Source organism: Neodiprion pinetum, chromosome 3 (genome assembly GCF_021155775.2).
Source record: "Neodiprion pinetum isolate iyNeoPine1 chromosome 3, iyNeoPine1.2, whole genome shotgun sequence".
Taxonomy (NCBI): Eukaryota; Metazoa; Arthropoda; class Insecta; order Hymenoptera; family Diprionidae; genus Neodiprion; species Neodiprion pinetum.
Genome location: NC_060234.1, coordinates 29,795,553 through 29,815,095, shown reverse-complemented (window position 1 = coordinate 29,815,095; position 19,543 = coordinate 29,795,553). Strand labels below are relative to the sequence as shown.

Below are 19,543 nucleotides of genomic sequence, written 5' to 3'. Positions count from 1 at the left end.
AGTAGTTCATATAAATGATTCTTTTAGATATACACTGGGCTGCAATCTAGTTCTGTTCAGATGGTAGATGTTGAATCAGGCTGCCCCCGCACAGAGCAATGTTTGCCGAATCCATGTAAAAATGGTGGTCACTGCACGGATAGATGGCAAAATTTTTCCTGCAAGTGTGAACGTCCGTATCTTGGTCACACTTGTCAGTATAATATGACTGCTGCCACTTTTGGATATGGAAACATCACTGACGGTTATGTTACAGTAAAAGTAAATGATTTGGCAAGACGTGCAATCAGATCGATTGTAGACATATCAATGTTCATTAGAACACGACAAGATACAGGTGATATATTTTATTTGGGTTCTGAATCGAGTGCCCAATTCGATGGTAAACAAGAGAAACCTTACATCCGTGCTCTGCTGGAACATGGGGAATTGCTGGTACAAATACAGTTCAATGGATCAGAAGCATACACTGTTGGTGGTGTTAAACTGAACCAGGGAAATTATCATTTGATTCAAGTTGTTAGGAATGTGACTTTAGTACAAGTTAAAATAAACGGAAGTGAATATTTCCGAAAAACGATCGGTGCTACAGGACAATCAAATGTAACAGTTTTGTACTTGGGCGGTTTGCCCCGCCAGACACCCAGATCCAGTAGACAGGCAGATAACCGTCAAACGGATATACAACAAGCACCTCAGACCAATTTTAAAGGCATAATACAAGATGTGCAGATATCAAACGGTTCTGAAACCATGGTAGTCGAATTTTATCCACTAAAGGCAAAAGACATACCTACACTAATTGAATTTGGCACGGTCATACTTGATAAAGAAAAAATTTTGGAAGGCGTTGTCTCTGATCCTGTTTGCAACAGTAATCCATGTTATCATAATGGAACATGCCATGTAACGTGGAATGACTTTTGGTGTCAGTGTCCGAGAGGATACACAGGTAAGATGTGCCAAGAGATGGAATTTTGTCAACTGCAGGACTGTCCAACTGGATCAAGGTGTCAGAATTTGGATGATGGATATGAATGTGTAGCAAATGCTACTTTTAATGGCAGCAACGACCTATTTACTTACACATATAAACAGTCTGAAGAACAAAATGGAACTGAATCAACAACAGACACTATTGAAATTACATACCGATCGCGCACTGGTGGTGTATTGATGCATATAGCACCAAAGAGTGGGAATCAGAATTTTGCAGTCTCTGTATTTAGAGACAATATCTCAATCTCCTGGATTTTAGATTATAATAATCATGGAACTTTATCCTTTGGCAAAAATGAGCCGGATGGAAATTGGACATCTATTGTGATCAAGTTGAATAATGATTCAATTGAGTCTGGATATGCAAATTCAAATGATGAAACAATACCACATTCAAGTCCAAATTTTAGTTTCTCTTTGTGGTATGAGTTACTGTGCACGGGAACAGTGACGCTGGGTGGTCTCGGTGGTGAGTTATCAGACAGGAATAGTTATGTAACCATCGGGACAAACAGTACCTACAGTGGTGGAAATACTGTGGATGGAAATTCCGTTGAGTATCCTCAGCACATGATGACTACTGCAACTCCACCACATAGTTTTGTGTTAGGTAGTTAACTCAAAGTATATATACTAAATATTATACAATATCTTCAATCTCAAAGCACAGTTTAATTTAGTCAGTTCTGTATAATCCACATTTTTTATAAAAATAATACATAATTCATTTATAATGATTATTTGATTATAATTTGTAATGCAAATTTTTAGGTGATGCCTTTAAGGGTTGCCTAGGTGAAGTGAGAATTGGTGCTATGCTTTTGCACTACTTTACTTATGACGAAGTATATCAGAATGCCAATTTCACACCAACGGAATACCTTTCTCTACAAGTGGTAGGCAATCTGTCCAGTTATGAAAATATTGGATGTCGTCTGTGTTTTGAAAGTGATTGTAAAAACGGTGGTCACTGCTTAAACGAAGCCAACAGTTACATTTGTGATTGTCTGCCTGGCTATGCAGAAGATGATTGTTCAGTAGACATCGATGAATGTATAGATAACAAATGTAAACATGGAGCTATGTGCGTGGATAAGATAGCAAACTATACTTGTGAATGCACTAGCGGGTGGCAGAGTTGGCTGTGAGTAATATTAATTTTTTTTGCATTTTATAATCAATTTTGAGCAAAGCGGGTAGTTATAAAAACTAAGAGATGACTGGAGAATGCTTTAAATCTATATACATCCGTATTGCTGTTCTATTTCATAATAATAAATATTACATTTTCACATAAATTAACTGAGCTAATTGTTAAGAGTCCGTTTAATCTCTGTACTGGAACATATTTCAGTTGTGATGAAGATATTAACGAATGTGTAAGTGTTACTACTTGTCAGCATGATGGTGTTTGCGTGAATCTTCCTGGGTCATTCCGTTGCGAATGTCCGGATCAATTTACAGGAAATTTATGTGAGGAAGTGAGAATAATCACATGTGCGGACCACAAGTGCAAAAATGGTTCTACTTGTACGGATGTAGTTGATACGAAAACTGGTAATAACTTCACGTGCACCTGTATGTCAGGCTTTGAAGGACAATTCTGTGACACCCCATATTGCATGCCCAATAAGTGCCAGCATGGTGGACGATGTGATTATCTTTATCAGGTACATAATTTGGAAATCGTAACTAATAGTGGATATCTAAATTGACATTTTTTCTACTTTTCCGCAATTAAACTGATTTGACTATTATTTGTAAGCTAAAAGGTTACTAAGTATAGACATCGATGAGAGCTCCTCAATTCATGGTCTGGTAGGTAAACCAAAAATCTTCTCAATCCATTTTACAGACTCCACAATGTACATGCGTTGCCGGTTACACTGGAATGTACTGTGAAACGGATATAGACGATTGCGCTGCTGATACGAACGGTAATGTCCCATGCAAAAATGGCGGGAAATGTTTGGATGGGGTGAACAATTTCAAGTGTGATTGTTCTCATACGGGCTACAATGGCTCTGACTGTTCAATAGACATTGATGAATGTGCACAGATGCCAGTGAATTGTGAAAATGGTCACTGTGAAAATTTACCAGGAAGTTATCAATGCAGCTGTATCCCGGGTTATTGTGGTAGAAATTGTGAAGTTTTAGATCCGTGTATTCAGGTGAGTTTCTTGATTGTGAAGATTTTATAATTATAACTTTATCTATCAAATAAGAAAGATGTATATATTGATTGTTTATAATATATTTCTCGATAGAAATACATCGAACTTTATACATTCCAAATTTACATTCTAGACACCATGCCAAAACGAAGGAACATGCACATGTCTTGATGATTCTGGTTATATTTGTCACTGCACCTCAGATTACGGTGGGCATAATTGTACAGAGGTAAGAAAATTCAGCATTAAATCAAATATTGATCCCTGAATGCTCAAACCACCCACAATATTAGAGTTGCCACTAGAACTGCGATATGGGCGGGACAACTCAGATCTCAGAAGGGTTACGGTGTAAAAATGTAATAATGAGAACTGTTTTCTTGTGATGTCAACGTAATTAAACTTTTTTTTAGCAAAAACTTTCTTTGGGCAGCCAAGCACTGGACATTGCTGTAATAGTTGGCCCCATCGTGGGTTGTTTACTTTTGATTGGTGCAGGGTCATTAATAGCCCTTTTTATGATGGCTCGAAAAAAACGGGCTACTCGCGGTACATATAGCCCCAGTGCTCAAGAATTTAGTAACCCCAGAGTAGAAATGGACAATGTGATGAAACCTCCGCCGGAAGAAAGATTGATCTAGGGAACTTGAAGTGTGTAAACATGAGTTGTCGTCAGTTAAACCTAGTCCCTTGAATAAGTTATTGTTTCTTCTACTCCTCAGCCGCAATGAGATTTTGTAAGCATTATTTTTGTCATAACACCAGTTAATAAGGGTATAGATAAGTAATAGAAACGATTATTTCTGTATATTAGGCGGATGTTCATTTCGTTTGTGAACTTGCTTATGTTGAAACTGATGAATTTTCAATTGAATCGAAATCTAGTTTCTAAAGAGAAAAGACAAAAGCAGGTGTTAATATAAATTTTATTGACTGTTTTACCTTCTAGCAGATGACAAACGACCAGAAATTGCCGTATTTTACTCATGTACATGAATGTTATATTGCGGTTCTTAAAATGCACTATTATATGCAGTAACTGAATTAGAAACAATTAGGAGAGCTTTTTTTTAGCATCAGTTGAGTTTCAGGATAACTGCTTCATGAGTGCATTTACCCAAGTTCTGAAAAATATTCTGTTACAGTATTGCATTACCAATGGATTTTTTAAGCAGTTTACTTTAGACGCAATATATATGAAATCAGGCCACCATCAGATTTATGCAGTTGGTGATGTTTAGATCAAGTGTGAAAAAATGTAGGATCGCCATCCAGGATTGAGTTTTAAACGAAATTCAACCGTTTATTAGCAATTAGGCTATCTGAGTCACACTTTATCTGCCCAACAATTTCATATAATTAGATAGTCTTGAAAACTAATTGTAAGCTTTTCTCATCATTGACCAGTCAACTTATGACGGCCTTATAGAATGACAATAATAACACCTGATATGCAGAAGCTAGTGTTAAAAAAAAACGAGACCTAGATATATCGTTACAATGCATTCCGAAAACAAAAAAATAAATGCACTCGAGTAGGTTCCTATATATGCTCAGTATAAGATTAACAGTGATACTTGAACTAAACGAATCCATTCGAAGTGTACTTAAGCGATAATAAGTGTCCTTAATGTTGAATAATTTACTTATAATATTGAAGAAGGCCTATAAATATAACGCAACCCGTCCATTTAGTGCCTAATATATATGTACAACCACTCTGAATGTCTCTATGTATATAGAGATATACTACTTAAAATATTCCCAATATTTGACTCAATTAAAAGATCTCTGAAGCATAATTTGATGTCTTTACTTAAACGTGAGCAATAAACGCAAATATCAGTGAAGGATTACTGATAATAATAATAATGATATTGATAATTATAATCTATTTATGAACGGTATAGAAGTGCTTGAATCATTTGTAGAAATGTATTTTGTTTCGTTTGATGAGCCTGGAACTATGATTTTTAAAACAGCACTCCGTTAATTATTCTTGTAAATACTGTAGATTATAAGTTAAGGATATTAATAGTGGTTTTTATGGATAAGATCTCTATACACATTTCGTACTGAAAATTGATTTTTAATTTGGTATATAACATTTACCATGACGACCAAAGTAATTGTAGTGAAAGTTTTTGATTGTAGGAAGGAATTTGCTCGAATTTAATCATTAGAAATGACTGGATCGGAAGGATTTTACGATTTTACGAAAATCGTGTTATTCGTCTTGTATAGTGTTCAGGGCTCAAGTTTTGAGTTTCTGTAAACAAGAATGAATTGCATAGTTACAACATTGATCTGCATGTTTAATTTATTTAAATCAGAATCACTGTGGCGTTTAGTAGCTGCAACTTGCATGCAGAATTTTCTTCTGATTCATAGTTTATGTAAAAGTTAACTGCATTCATTTATACGTATATGTATATATATACATATATATACAGTTCTGCTTAGACAAAACTTCAAAGTTGTAATAATAAATACAGAATTATAGTATACCTATAATAACATTTATTTGCAAAGTATTCACTCGAAGTGTACAGCTACATGGTAGCAGCAAGTATAATATGAAATAGCAGATTTATTAAAATGATTTTCGAACCAGATATTGGTGAAAGTATTTTATACAGAGAAAATAGGTCTGTAAGAAGTTTATATAACTACTTTTACAGTTCGTAAAACAGTAAATCATCTAACAGCCCTCCTTTACTATATAACAATATATCAGCTTATTGTACAAAATAAAATTGTATACATTTATTTCGGAAATTGTAAATATAAAATTTGTAATTTTTTTCACACAACGTGAATGAAAAATATTTGGACGATAAATTTACCCCATGTGACTCTGAACTTCGTTGATATTAAATTATTGGGAGATGGACAAGTGAAGAGTGATGAAATACGCAAGTTATTTGAAAATATTTATTTGTTTATTTTTTCAGCTCATGATACGGTAATATTTACATTGCAACACACGGAAGACTAGAACAAAACTATACAGTATCTACATATAAGACCCGATTGCTCTGTTATTTGAAATTAAAGTGGATCTTAACTTCATTTTTAGCACTTGAAATTCAGCTCAACTTTAATTTGCCATGGTACAATCAGGCCTTAGGTATATTTCAGCACCATTATGGATTATGATGCATCAGTAGGAGCTATTATTTGGTTACGAATTTGAAAATAAAATATCATTTACATAACACATAATGTGAGATTATATTATTGTTTTTAGTTTTTTTAAGAAACTCAACAATGTGTTTTGCTCTTGGTAATTCAAACCTATAGCTCCGACTGGAAGGGTATTTAAGTATTTACAATTTCAACAAAATAAAAGAAATCTATAGATGTAGTCAACAGAAGTAAAATATATGTAGAGCGCTGTTTCCTTGAAGCTATGTAAAAGAATTATACACAAGGTGTAACAAACCGCAGCAAGCTGCATAATATTTTTGTTGTGCATGAAGATTTGATTGAGCAGGCTTCTACTGCATTCTCTGTTTAGAGTCAGGGAAAAGGCTCTGTACGTGTATAATTCATTTACTTCCTGTTATAGTGATTAAACATTACGTCCATCCAACACGTTTTCCATTTATCTTGGATAATTTATCGCGTGATATTTTGTCAAAGAATAAAAGGCCTGCAGCTCGTTCGACACTTTCCGGTGGTACCTGTGATACGAATATTAGGTGCTTTAGTATAGAATCTTATTCAATGTATTTTCAACCCTGTCATACAAAGGGAAAATAGTGAATTAGAGGTTTATATTTAAATCCTTACAAATAAGTGTCTAAAACAATATCATACATCAGACAAAGAATTAAATAATATCCCATAAAATTAGTTTTATATTTTATTGTGTCTGAATAGGTTGATTTATGAATTGAATGAAATATGCTGGAAAACTTTATTACACTTATTTGTTTTGAACAGAAGCTATTTCGACCCACGGTATACCTGAAAATTTGCCAATGGTGCCGTGCTGTCTATTGGAGCATTTGGCATCACAAAGGCTTCCATTTCTAATCTGCAATCTTTAGTTTGCCCCACGATTACTTTGTAAAAGTGCGTAGGTACAGCCACATGATTTGTGCCAATCACCTCGTATTTTATATATTTTTTCCCATCAACTTCTTTTCTGTTAATATACGTATAATTATTGAATGTCGTTATAACGATAATGAATAAAGAAGTATGGTGCATCTATAAAGTGAAAGGCCCAAACCCAAGTATCAGAAACTAGGATATTTTCATTTAGCAATTCTTATGAAAATCTTATATTTAAGTCCTAAATGACATCAAAGGATAAATTCTCATACCACTTGCAAACTTGTACATCTACTTACTTAGGAAGAAACAAGGGCCCTGTACAAACATACACATCTGTGTAAATTTCAGTCATCTTTCTCACATATTTTTCCAGTTTATTCCAAGCATCTCTGTTGAAACCTACCCCTACTTGTGGTGCTATATTTGACAGGAAAAATGTCTGTTCAATATGTTTTTGATGTGCTTTGTGGTTACCAGCTGCTGCTAAATGTCCACGATCATAACCACTGTATTTATAATCTTTATTGTCTGACCTAGCATGAAAAAGCAGAGGGAATTTAATACACAATCAAATTTTCTTACGACTACTTTGCAATTACTTAAAATATTTATGAGCCTAAATTTACTATCATTACCGTACCGAAACATCAAGGTAAAGATTATTCCGTAATTTTTAAATGATTTTCACGGAGTTGGCTTTCTAATATATGAGTATGTTTTGTTTATTACGATTTACTTAATTTCGGACAATCACAAAGGTGCGGAGTAACAAGTTTTCCTAAACGTGCATTGTTACAGTAACGTTACTAACTTTAACCTCATGCATATTTGACAATGAGATGAACTGCATACTTTACCTGAAAAATGGATGTATGGTTTTATCAGGTTTGAATTCACACTGGGACCTGTCGACGTCTCCATTGGACTTCACATTATCCTTCGAAAGGTGCTCGAACACCCAATGGGCAATTCTGTTACGTCTGTCATATGACAGTACAAAATCATCATACGATCTGACATGATCAAGACCAGGGAAACCAAACCTCATTATCTATTAGTAGTGAAAATGATACGGATTTAACACGTAATTTTGTACGTTGCCTGAAGCTAATTACAGTGCAAACAAGGATAAAAATGAGAGATAGACCAAAGTAGGGTTGATGTTCTAGTTGCGAATTGAGTTGGGAAATACTTTATAAATTATAATTTGAATAACATGCCTGCGAAGTCCTCGAAGTTGACGTTGAAAGGCTCGTTAAATGTGAATCATTATTGTTCGATCCTATAGGAGTTGCTGCTGAGACTGTTCCAAATATTGGAAGTCCTGGCATTCTCTCAATGCTAAACTCCGAGAGAAGACTCGTCTGACAGTCGCGATCTTTTTGAACGTGTTTCCATTTCTCAAAAAGCTGGCCCGCGTACCATCCTCCGAGACCAACGCTGGTTAACGCGGTTATCTTCAAAGCCATACCTGACGCTTTTGCTATTATTCGTAACTAGAATCTTGCTTACAAAGTTCCAGCAATGCAGCCAATGATTTAACTGTACTATATCGCACGCCGTAGCAGACGACCTGGTTTAAGGCCAAAAAACTCAGCTGCCACTGATATCAGTTTCGACTGCGCATACTCAACGTCGGGACGCTCCATTCGCTCGTTTTGGCCCGTCCAAAGCCAATCGGATTGCCGGATAGACCGGAAGTCGCCAGTAAAAGCAATTTTACAGCGCAAATTTCTACAATTCGTGGCGCGGTGTAGACTGAAGTTTTCAACTTGAGCGAATGAATACATACATACCTATAATAAAACGTCGCTTTCAATGATCCTTACGACACGTCATTTGTTTTAGATCACAGTTTTAAGTCGGAACTCACATATAGGAAGGACGCAAAACGGAAGATCCGTCCAATTACGCGGAACTTATCCAGACTTGCAGCGAGTCCAGATTGATTCGAAATCTCTTTGATATAGCGGTGGTTCCACAATACTGTCGAGTTACATATTTCAAGGGTAAAATATACACGATTCGTTAACGTTTTAACGTTCGTTTTTAAAATACGGCCTATCTTTTCCGTATACCTGACGCAAGTTTTCTGAACTCGCTTTATTTCGTCCGGAAGAGAAAAGCATACAGAAACCAAGTAGCACCGAACCCTTATAATGAATTTTTATTTGTAATAGAGCTCACGTGTAAAACGTAAACAAAATATTTTTCCGTCAACGACTCTGCAACGAATTCTATTTTCCTAATTCTGGTTGACTATAAAGTACATCTGAAATTTGCAACAGTTATGGCATCATCATCTAAGAAGAAATGTTCCAACGTACAAGTCACTGTACGCATCAAACCGTGCAAACCCAGCTCAGATTATAAGTCAGTTATATCCAAAGTGGCAGAAGACTCTAGAGCGTTAAAAATTAATGGCGAGTTATTCACTTTCGATCATATCAAATGGGGGAATGCATCACAGGAACGTGTTTATAAGGCAGTTGCATATTCCGTGGTTGAGAAAACACTCCAGGGCTACAGTTCTATAATTTTGGCATATGGTCAAACTGGAAGTGGGAAATCTTATACAATGGGAACTCTACTCCCACTGGTAATAATTTATTGTACTTACATAAAAGTTTAATAACTCTTTTGTGTTTAATACTGACTGTGAGCTTAAGTGATCCAATTTTTCACTACATCATTATTTTGCCACTATATGCGAGAACATATTTCACAGTCCAACTGAGATTACAGTGTGACACAAACCACTTTCAAGTACCAAAAAATACTAACCATAACTTTTGGTAGAGTACATATGCTATTAAATTTTAAATTTGGTCTTCTGACACGATAAATAAAGATTTTAATACAAGTTCACTGGATCTTTATTCTTAAACAAGCTCCAAACTTTAGACCATAGATTTTTATGGAAAATTTTTAAGAATATTTGAAACTGGATGTTTAAGCTCCGGATGGCTTTTTCACATTGTATTTGAAAAATAAAAAGCATGATTATCTCTGCATAAAGAGAAATTTCACCATAAACTTCTGTTAATTAAACTTGGAAACCATAAATTCAATTGACAATTAAGTTTTGTTGGCCTGAAATGTTCGTGAAGAACTTTTTTATTTTGAAACATGGGCTGACTCAAAAATATTGATATATTAATATATGCCTTTGTCAGTATTACGAACAAGAAAATATTGAACAAAAGCAAAAAGAACATTGTTTTGTAATTTACAGTTTCACATTTTTTGTAAACACAGATTGAATTCAAATGAGTGATCATTACTATTTAGCATTGGTTTCCAGCACTACTCAATTTGAATTCTTACAATTAGAAAGTAAAACCTAAAGAAAGAGTCATATTACATTCAGCCTCTTGCAACTTTTTTCAACTCACTGAAAACATTATCCAAAACAATACCCATGTTTTCTTAAGATATGTATAAGTTGTGATTATATAGTCTACTGTATAAGACTTGTGCACAAATTTTTGTATAGCTGAATAGTTGGCACACCACTGGTTTGATACAGCGATGTATAAAGCACGTCTTTGAGCAGAATGCAATTGAAGTTTCGATGTCAATAATAGAGATATTAGATGAAGAACCTCATGATCTACTGAATATGGGGATTGCACTTGAGATTCATAAACACGTAGCAATAAATCCAAAAGTTCATAATATCAAAACAAAAGAAGAAGGATTTCAACTCATTAAAGCAGCTCTTGAATTGAAGCAAGAACACATGTTGCCATTGAATGATCCGCAATCACACACAATCGTGACACTTCATCTAAAGATTCCAGATGGGTAAATAATCAAATGATATCTATCTTTACTCCTCATATTGGTATTTGTAATAACTGTAAAAATCCAAATATAATTATATTAAGTTCTTGGATAGTAAGTAATGTGGCAATCTAAAATCTATGATTAATCTATTTGACCACTCTTTCTTGTACAACTGTAGGTTTTTTACATGACTTATATTTAACACATGTTCTCAGTGAATTATATAAAACTCATGTTGCAGGGAAACATTACTAGAATCAAAATTAAATCTAGTAGATCTAGCAGGATCAGAAATTTTTGACCAAATGGAAGCTGAGAATAATCCAGCATTTGTTAAAAAAGGTCATGTCAATAAAAGTCTTTCAATATTAAATAGAGTGATTACATCAATTCCAGAAGCTAAGGGTTCAGTTTCAACAGTGCACAATAACAGTACATTGACATCAGTTTTGAAAGGTGATTATTAATTGCATACCTGAACAATTTTATTTTACTACCAAACTTTGTTGCTGCACCCTACTTCGTTTGCACATATTCTATGGTTCAAAACACATTTTTCAATTTTTCAACTTGTGTTTATCCTGTTTGATTGGCCAAATCATATCTCTATGTGTAATTATGTTTTTTTATTTCAAATCGATTTCCTTGCAGGTTTTGTAGATAGCAAGAGCCTTATATCTTTGGTAGCTTGCATGACTACTCATCCGTCTGATTACAATAATACTATGAAGGTACTACACTTTGCTGAACGTACGAAGAATTTAGAAATACACCCTCTGCAAATGAACGGTACTACTTCGTGTACCAAATTTACTAATCGGCTGGAAGACACAACTCGACAACTTTCTACATTATTATCACCAGCTGGAAGCACCGTCCTGATTTTGGATCCTGCAGAAGATTCCGTGTCAGCAGCATCATCAAACTACAAAATGAAAATATGTAGTGTAATTCTCAAAAAGACTGACGAAAATTTTTATCGAGCTGAAATGAAACAGGATTCTAAAGAAAATGTAACGCCATTGAAGCCCACTGATATGCCTGTAAAAGATGAACAACCGGGATTGACTTCTGTCGAGCCTCTACATTCATTAGCTTCGACAGTCTCTATTGGCGAACTACAAACTGAAAGTGAATATGACACTAGCGTAAGCACAAACTCGACCAGACCTAAACAATATCAATGTGACACACTTCAAGGAGATAGTTGTTCAAGGTATATGTTTATTGATGTATCTGCGACACATTCGCATCACTACGCAATCGCAAATTGTTGCTATCCCAATGTTATACAGATAGTGAATTATTAATATCAATTTTTTTATGTACAGATTCAGTTTTTAATATAGGAATTCATCAATGAGTGATTACTTTTTGCAGCTCCCCAGTAGATGAAACTAATGCAAAACTGCACCTACCAACACTGAAAACCGAGGTGAGAAATTTATATGCATTAAAGTGTACGTGTGTAGGAAAATAATTTGTTTCTTATTTTGCAGATATCTGCAGAAATGCAATATGAATGCCCAGTTTTTGATCTTGAATTACTCAGTCCCATTTTACCAATGCAACCACAATCTGTTCATCAAGCTTCAGTAAAAAAATTAGCTCACCTCGGAAAATAAATTTTTACAAGTCAATTTCTGAAGACAGAAAATGCTAAACCTTCAATATTATTCGATTTTACAGAATGTGACAGGTGGTGATCAGGGAAAAGTCGGAATATATCACCAACGAGGAAACATGATAAAAAGGATGAATGCTGTTATAACAACTGATTTTTTTGCACCCTCAAATACAGAACTACATGATGCTGGTACAATCTTAGAACGTAAACAAATTAATTGTCCCAGTTCAAGAAAAATGATGAAATTTGCTGAAAACTACTTACAATCGATGTTGAAGCAAGATCCAGACTCACAGGAATCGAATGACGAACGTTCAGACAATGACCGTTCTGACAATACTCAAAATGAAACAAAAGAATTGAAGTACAAGCGAATGGCACATAGTAAGAACATTTTAAGAATATTAAATACCAGTACTGCAGAACAACTGACAGCCTTGCCACTAATTGGATGCAAAACAGCGATAACAATATATCAATACAGGTAATAACAATTTTGTTTTAACTATTTGAAGCGCATTTGTGACTGTAAATGCGATTTTCAGGACTTTTAGCTTCAAAAGTGGGTTACCTCAAATCTTGATCATCTATGTTAGTTAGCATTGGATAGGCATAGATATACTGATGAAAAATATACAAGTTCAAAGGACACTTGATATACTATGTTAAACAAATATAACCACAAACAATTGCATAATTCCAGATTGATACATGGAAACTTCAGATCTTTGAAAGACTTAGAGAACATCCCCATTTGGACTAAAAAAGTTCGTGACAGATTTTTTGCGGTAAGTTGTAATACTGAAATCCAATAAACTCAAGCCTCGATTCTGACAGCAACTCGAGACCAAAGTATTCACAATCAAATTCGTTTAGACCTCCTTTTTCAACCGTATATTCAATATGTTGCTGCTTGTGTGCGAAATGTTGAGTTGTATTTTTTTTATGTATGGAGCTGTTGGTTCTATGCCTGACCATTCTCAGTAGCACAGCACCAAGAAATACGTTTTCTAAAATCGAGATTCTTGTGTATCCTACAGTTTTGCAATACATCAGTTCAATAATTGTATTGTATGTGTACAACATGTATTAATTATTTGCCTTAATTGTTTCAGGCAAATAACGTGTTTCTGGAATAGTATTTCGTATGCTCGCTGAACAAAGGTGGAATTTTTTGACGATTTTATGTCTGCTTATGCGCAATATCAAAAAAATATATAATATACTCAATTACTTACTTGAAAATTTTAACTACCATCGTTTTTATACTTATTTCATAAGCTCCGTTTTTGTTTGCATAAGTCTGTGATAAAAAATCGTAGTCACTTCAAAGAAAGTATTTACAAACTTTCGATATGTTGTTTCAGTAAGGCTTTTTTCAAAATTAGTCATTAGTCAGTTAAAATCACGCTATTCAACTCATGAATTAGTAAAATTTGAATTCAACAGTACTGATCTTTAACCGGTTTTATTGAAAACACTGGAAAACTTTCAATTTATTGTTAGAGAAAAAATTTCTTGCTTTTTAATCCGTCTTGCGGGATATTTACACATTGGTATGTTATAAATAAGAGACACGATAACGACGAGTGAAATTGAATGAGGAAACTTGTTGAAATTTTAATTTTCAGGCCGGTTGCGCAAGATTTAAACTTGAACTGGTATACGCAACTGTAGAATTTAGAAGTGGGCAATAGAAGAAATATATAGTAACATAGTGTTTACGTACGTTTGACCCCGTACATTTTGTTAAAAAATGCCTCTTGTCACGGTTCTAGGAATTCGTGGTTCTCATTATAAGATCAATAATAAATAGTATGTGTAGCTGTTTAGCTGGTATGTTGAGAACCACACTGTTATTGTGATTAATTCTAGCTTTACTCTCAGTAGTATCCAATACTGAAACTTGTAAACACGGTATTTCTTGGCTGTGAGTTAGATGCTTACCTGTAACAATTAGTGAACCGTGTTTGCGGTATTTGAATGAAAACTATATGATTTATATAGATATGCCGATAATGATAGTTAATATCATATCATATAATCATATTATATATCATATTGAATAAATTTTCGTAATTATCATACATAATCGGTTTATATTATTGTGAGAATGGATCCTGAAATTCACAAGAAAGAGTCAAATCTGGCTGGAACTGATTTTTCTCGTGATAATGGTATGTCTACAAATGAAGGGAAAATACTATTAAATAATAATTTTGAGACAGACAGTGCTGCTAAAACGGATGAAGAAACTCAGCGAATTGATAACCAATGGAAAAAAACTGTATTTGGCAGCAAAAGAAAATTGGATTCACTGAATACCCAAGACGAGGAATCTGATATGTCAAGCGAAAGATTGGGAAAAACAAGTCATTCTACTGTGAGAAAAATCTTAAAAACAGCTGAGAAAAAATCTAACGCAAACAAGTCTCATTCGTCTGGTAATCACAATACATCTGGTGTAAATGAAGCAACCCATTATGAAAATTCAGAAACAGAAAATGATACCAAAAATAACCAGCAAGCGAAGCGAATTCAACGTCGCCGAAAGTCTATAATCTTTAGTGCGAAAAAAAAAATTAATTTTTCAAAAAACAAAGACTCTGATGAATCTGCAGATGAGGTGTCCAACAAGCTAAGCCGCAGAAAATATAAAGTAAAAAATCTCTCGAAACACAAGATGACCAGTAATATTGATGTAGAAAAATCTGATAGAAGGCTTCGTCACAATAAGTTAAAGCTAGCTGGTAATAGCAGTAAAGTCAATTACGAAAGTAAAACGGAAGATACCGATGTTGAAACGGAAACACAATTAACGACAGTCAGCGAAGAGAATCGGGTTATGAATAGTTCACTCACAGAAGTCCAAAGTACTCATAACAGTGACATTTTGAAATTGCTTAACCAGGGCTCGCCAAAGGAATTGGAGTCGCTCGCCCGTATTGGACCCAAAACAGCAATGATGCTGGATCAATACAGGTATAATTCACAGTAGTCTCTGACTGCAGAAGTGTAAAAGCTCGAGCATTAAAGAAAAGTAAATATATTATTTATAGGAAACTAAATGGGAAGTTGGAAACTATTAGGGACCTAGAGAACATGCCTGGATGGTCTCCGAGAGTCTTTAAACAATTTCTGTCGGTATGTAATTCAAAGTTTCTTCATGTTTGAGTCACACAAATAATCAGTATAATCAATTGATCAAATTCCTTCCAGGCTAACAACATTGTTCTTGATTGATATTGGTGATATCAAAGTGACCTGAAGGATATGGTAATTGGAGTGTTAAATTCTTGTTGCTGGTTGAAGAGTATATGCCTGGCGATATCATGTTCGTGAATACCCGTAAATATATTGAAACCCTAATTTTGCAATGTAAATGATATTGTTTCTTTACAGAGTTTTTGTTGTTTTTCAAATTTGTTGTGTTTTGTGCTGGTGAAAATCCAAGTTGATATAGATGAAAAATATTTGTTTAAATATTAAATTTATTTGGTAGCAAATATTTTGTAGCTACAAATTCAATCGAACAATTATAATATATATTTGATATTTTCAACAATTATTTTGAATCTCAAATGTATGTGTTGAACTAATGTACACACTTATAACATTGGACCTAGCAAAAAATGAAGAAAGTTTACTATTGGAAAAACTATCATGTGAATTTGTTGTCAATGAGATTTTCTAAACTTCTTCCAGGAAAATACTTTAATATTGATATCTTTAGAAGACATACGCTCATAGCAATTAGTTGACAGCCATTTATGTATTTTAATTCGCTTCTCTGTTAGATACATGAAGCCATGTGTTGTATTGTCATCTCCTATTGGACATTTTCTGCTCTGCGATATACTTACAATTACAGTATGCCAGCAGTCACAGTAGATTTTGTGATATATAGTAACCAATGTTTCATTTATTTGCGAAGTACAAAGAGAAATCTCAGTAGTATCAATCACTGTCGTCAGTATCCTCAGCTAAAACAATATCATGTCCTGGAAGCATTCTTGGATCGAATGTTGTTTGAAAGCATTTTTTGAAAATGGTCTTTGCTTTTTTACTAGAAGGTTTTGGTGGTGAATTGGGAACAAGATCTTCATTGACAGTTTCTGCAGAGTTAGTTTCTGACCTCGCTGCATCATTTATTATAGTGGAAAAAATTGATTTAGCGGAGGATTTCGAATTTGAAACTGGCATGGAATCAGTTGGTATTCGACTGCGATTTTCTATGATGGCTGGTGTACTTAGACGAACTTTTGTTTCATAAGCAATATCTGAACTGACTGATTTATTGCCGACAGTTGAAAGTAAACAATCTTCATTTGAGTCAGTGTTCATTAAATCTTCGTGGTGCGCTTCGTAGTTTTTCTTCACTTTCATATTCGTAACTTCCATAGGTGAAAAAGCAGATGTATTGTATCTTGCTCTAACATTTTTTGGTTGATTCCTTAGCTTGCGATTAGCAGATGCATTAGTTTTTCTAGGTATCCGTTTGCTGGCAGCTGCTTTTTTAAGCATTGTTTGTTCTCGACTACGAATCGTCGAAGCTTCTGATCGATTATCTCCTTCAGGGTTTAATGTAGACAAAACTATACTTGATTCGAATGTCAAACTTTTCATTATGAATATTACTGGTCTGGAATAAAAAAAAACAACCTGTAGGCAGTATGCATAACTGAAATTTTCGTAGTATATCATCACAAAATCTTTTTACAATTGGCGGTACCAACATTATTTTATGTAACTTGGGACAGTAATCATTAACATAATACATTTTCACTTCTTACTTTCCTGCTGCTTCAAAGTGTATGCTAACTGGCAAGGACACTGCTTCTGCAAAGCTTAGAAGAGCTTTAAATTCTTTTACACAAAACGTTATTGCAGTATCTTTTCCAATTTTGTGTTCCTCAAATTCGCCAACTCCAAGTGCTAACTGTGTTCTGGTAACTTTTGACAAATCTGTAGCAGTAGATGGCCATTAATTTAATGATAATAAGATCATGTTGCGAGTTAGTAACATGTGATACTTCTTTGGAAAGCAGTAAGTGAATTGTATACCTGAAGTATCGTCGACATAGTTCCTGAGCAATACTTTCTGTGGAGTTACTTCTAAAGTTATTTCGATAAGACCTAGTTGCTGGAAGTTTTGCATTGCATCAGATAAAACTTTGTGCTGTGCAGTTAGTTGATTGGGTGATGATTGAGAGGAAAAAGCTGCCTGAAAAAATTAATATTCTTACGAAAACTGCATTTTTGTGTTCTCGTTGAGCTGGAGGAACAAACTTTGCCAATTTTCAAATTGTAATAGGATTTATTATGATCCTAGATAAAATTGAAGTCATAAAAAAATTAATACATGAGTGTCAATGGGTTTATAACAGGTGATTTAATTTACCTGTAAAATTTGGCAATCGATAATTGGTAGAAAATGTGTTTTTGTAATGCCATTTCTATACTTCAGAACAAAAACAAGTTTACAGCTATTGGCTTCCAAATTTATTTGGCAGGTTTCCACTTGCCGGTCCAAGGTACCTGGTGCTTTAAAAACAGCCATTGCAGACTGCATATGATTTATTATCAACAAATAATACATTGCAGTAGTATATTCGATCGTTCAGTGTGTGTAGATCAATAGAGCAAAAAAATTTACATGTGTATATATTGTCGGAGAATCGGTATGTCTTGATTAAATATCACTTAATAAAGAACATTGCAAGGATTATATATAATTCATGTATTTCTAGGAATAGATTTAAGAATATTTTTATAGATTATGTTCTGCAACAATGGTAATTAGATAGGAATTTAATCAAAACGTAATTTTTTCACAGCAGTTTTTTCTTTTACAGCAAGATATACCACTTTTTAAATTGCATATTTTTCTTTAAATCAGGGGCTGAAAGTATCTATCTAGAAAATAACATCATTGACGAAGATAGTAAGAAGTGTCTGTTTAATTTAGGTAAAATGTAACACAAGATTATCTAAAATTAATATTAAGTTATTGAATAACTCACGCGCATGGTAACTTGACACCTCAAAGCATCATCTTGCTCCAAATTACCGTAAGTGTAATACGAAAAGTAACTTTCCGAGAATGTGAAACTAGCGTATGCTGATCTAGCCATGTTTACAGTTTGGAATGATATTCCTGCATCTTGCGGCTTGATGTACATTTCATCCCCAATTTTGGCCAACGAATGAATGGCCTTTGCTAAAACTATGAAGAATCATAGATTGCAATAAATATATTTTCAAACAATCGGTTTATTCTCTTACATCAGTAGCCAGTATGAATAATTTACAATAATTCTCGAATAGGCTAGTAAGGGTAAACAAAGCAGGATAGAGTCTTGAGACGTGAATGTGAATTAGTAGATTATAGTAAAACTATATACATTATAGAATTGAAAATTTCTTGAGTGTACGCGTTTACATAACCTTAACGAGAAATACGGATGTAGATATACCTTTGACGTTAGCACCCGGCACGACGCATTTCATTGTGAAAGAGTTATTATTACGCTATACGAGATTCTCAGATGACAATTGTCGGCTGTCAAGAAATCTTACGCCGAATTAAAAACTAATAATACTTATAGAATCAGATCAAAGTCAAAGACCTCTTCCCGCGCCGTAAACACACTTGTTTTCAAACACCGCCAGCGAGACGCGAGAGACACGAAAATCCAAATAGGATCTTATTCACTATTTCCTTGAATCAAGTTTTCAAGTTGAAATTTTGATATAGCGACAGGCAAACTAAGCCCCATCATTGGTTCTATATTATAAAATAAAAATGGTAAAGGGCATTTCCATATCTCAAACCAACCACAGGCTTTCATTTTGCTAATCGCGGAACGACGCTGCTTCAGCAAAAC

At 34.3% G+C, this 19,543-nt stretch overlaps 5 protein-coding genes across 10 annotated transcripts in view; 3 read left to right on the top strand and 2 right to left on the bottom strand.

Moving 5' to 3' along the window:
* Positions 1-7,766, top strand: part of crb (cell polarity complex component crumbs) — a 36,849-nt gene extending 29,083 nt beyond the window's left edge. For 5 of the 6 annotated variants that reach the window (XM_046618706.2, XM_046618710.2, XM_046618707.2 and 2 more), the window contains 6 exons: positions 28-1,609; positions 1,771-2,143; positions 2,354-2,669; positions 2,855-3,172; positions 3,309-3,404; positions 3,589-7,766. In XM_046618706.2, coding sequence (XP_046474662.1) covers positions 28-1,609; positions 1,771-2,143; positions 2,354-2,669; positions 2,855-3,172; positions 3,309-3,404; positions 3,589-3,816 — 2,913 coding nt within the window. In that variant the 3' untranslated portion in view covers positions 3,817-7,766. The remainder of the gene's footprint in view (positions 1-27; positions 1,610-1,770; positions 2,144-2,353; positions 2,670-2,854; positions 3,173-3,308; positions 3,405-3,588) is intronic. The other variant, XR_006882337.2, reaches the window with a different exon arrangement.
* On the bottom strand, positions 6,096-8,833 carry EndoG (Endonuclease G). Its single transcript, XM_046618784.1, has 5 exons — positions 8,461-8,833; positions 8,098-8,291; positions 7,537-7,773; positions 7,148-7,328; positions 6,096-6,861 (listed from the first exon to the last, which is right to left on the bottom strand). The coding sequence occupies exons 1-5, from the start codon at positions 8,707-8,709 to the stop codon at positions 6,757-6,759; spliced, it is 966 nt and encodes a 321-aa protein (XP_046474740.1). The 5' UTR covers positions 8,710-8,833; the 3' UTR covers positions 6,096-6,756.
* On the top strand, positions 8,313-17,860 carry LOC124215384 (kinesin-like protein Nod). The gene is made up of 12 exons (XM_046618729.2): positions 8,313-8,391; positions 9,089-9,839; positions 10,737-11,047; positions 11,271-11,485; positions 11,681-12,245; positions 12,410-12,464; positions 12,529-12,624; positions 12,719-13,140; positions 13,360-13,444; positions 13,772-15,638; positions 15,716-15,800; positions 15,876-17,860. Exons 2-10 carry the CDS (start codon positions 9,531-9,533, stop codon positions 13,793-13,795), a joined length of 2,082 nt encoding a protein of 693 aa, XP_046474685.1. The 5' UTR covers positions 8,313-8,391; positions 9,089-9,530; the 3' UTR covers positions 13,796-15,638; positions 15,716-15,800; positions 15,876-17,860.
* On the top strand, positions 15,340-15,899 carry LOC138190631 (kinesin-like protein KIF22). Its single transcript, XM_069134387.1, has 3 exons — positions 15,340-15,638; positions 15,716-15,800; positions 15,876-15,899. Exons 1-3 carry the CDS (start codon positions 15,340-15,342, stop codon positions 15,897-15,899), a joined length of 408 nt encoding a protein of 135 aa, XP_068990488.1.
* Positions 16,115-19,538, bottom strand: Rad9 (cell cycle checkpoint control protein Rad9). The gene is made up of 6 exons (XM_046618760.2): positions 19,133-19,538; positions 18,680-18,882; positions 18,058-18,222; positions 17,721-17,880; positions 17,450-17,621; positions 16,115-17,298 (listed from the first exon to the last, which is right to left on the bottom strand). The coding sequence occupies exons 1-6, from the start codon at positions 19,164-19,166 to the stop codon at positions 16,614-16,616; spliced, it is 1,419 nt and encodes a 472-aa protein (XP_046474716.1). The 5' UTR covers positions 19,167-19,538; the 3' UTR covers positions 16,115-16,613.
* Positions 19,539-19,543: the final 5 nt, after the last annotated feature.

Coding starts and splice junctions, on each gene's coding strand:
- EndoG (XM_046618784.1), bottom strand. CDS start 8,709: ATGGCTTTGAAGATAACCGCGTTAACCAGCGTTGGTCTCGGAGGATGG. Junction 7,774..8,097: donor ACCATACATCCATTTTTCAG/GTAAAGTATGCA, acceptor TTTTCATGCTAG/GTCAGACAATAAAGATTATA. Junction 7,329..7,536: donor GGGCCCTTGTTTCTTCCTAA/GTAAGTAGATGT, acceptor GTATATTAACAG/AAAAGAAGTTGATGGGAAAA.
- LOC138190631 (XM_069134387.1), top strand. CDS start 15,340: ATGACCAGTAATATTGATGTAGAAAAATCTGATAGAAGGCTTCGTCAC. Junction 15,639..15,715: donor ATGATGCTGGATCAATACAG/GTATAATTCACA, acceptor TATTATTTATAG/GAAACTAAATGGGAAGTTGG. Junction 15,801..15,875: donor TCTTTAAACAATTTCTGTCG/GTATGTAATTCA, acceptor AATTCCTTCCAG/GCTAACAACATTGTTCTTGA.
- Rad9 (XM_046618760.2), bottom strand. CDS start 19,166: ATGAAATGCGTCGTGCCGGGTGCTAACGTCAAAG. Junction 18,223..18,679: donor GGTGTCAAGTTACCATGCGC/GTGAGTTATTCA, acceptor AATCATATGCAG/TCTGCAATGGCTGTTTTTAA. Junction 17,299..17,449: donor CACTTTGAAGCAGCAGGAAA/GTAAGAAGTGAA, acceptor TTTTTATTCCAG/ACCAGTAATATTCATAATGA.
- LOC124215384 (XM_046618729.2), top strand. CDS start 9,531: ATGGCATCATCATCTAAGAAGAAATGTTCCAACGTACAAGTCACTGTA. Junction 9,840..10,736: donor TGGGAACTCTACTCCCACTG/GTAATAATTTAT, acceptor ATTTTTGTATAG/CTGAATAGTTGGCACACCAC. Junction 11,486..11,680: donor ATTGACATCAGTTTTGAAAG/GTGATTATTAAT, acceptor ATTTCCTTGCAG/GTTTTGTAGATAGCAAGAGC.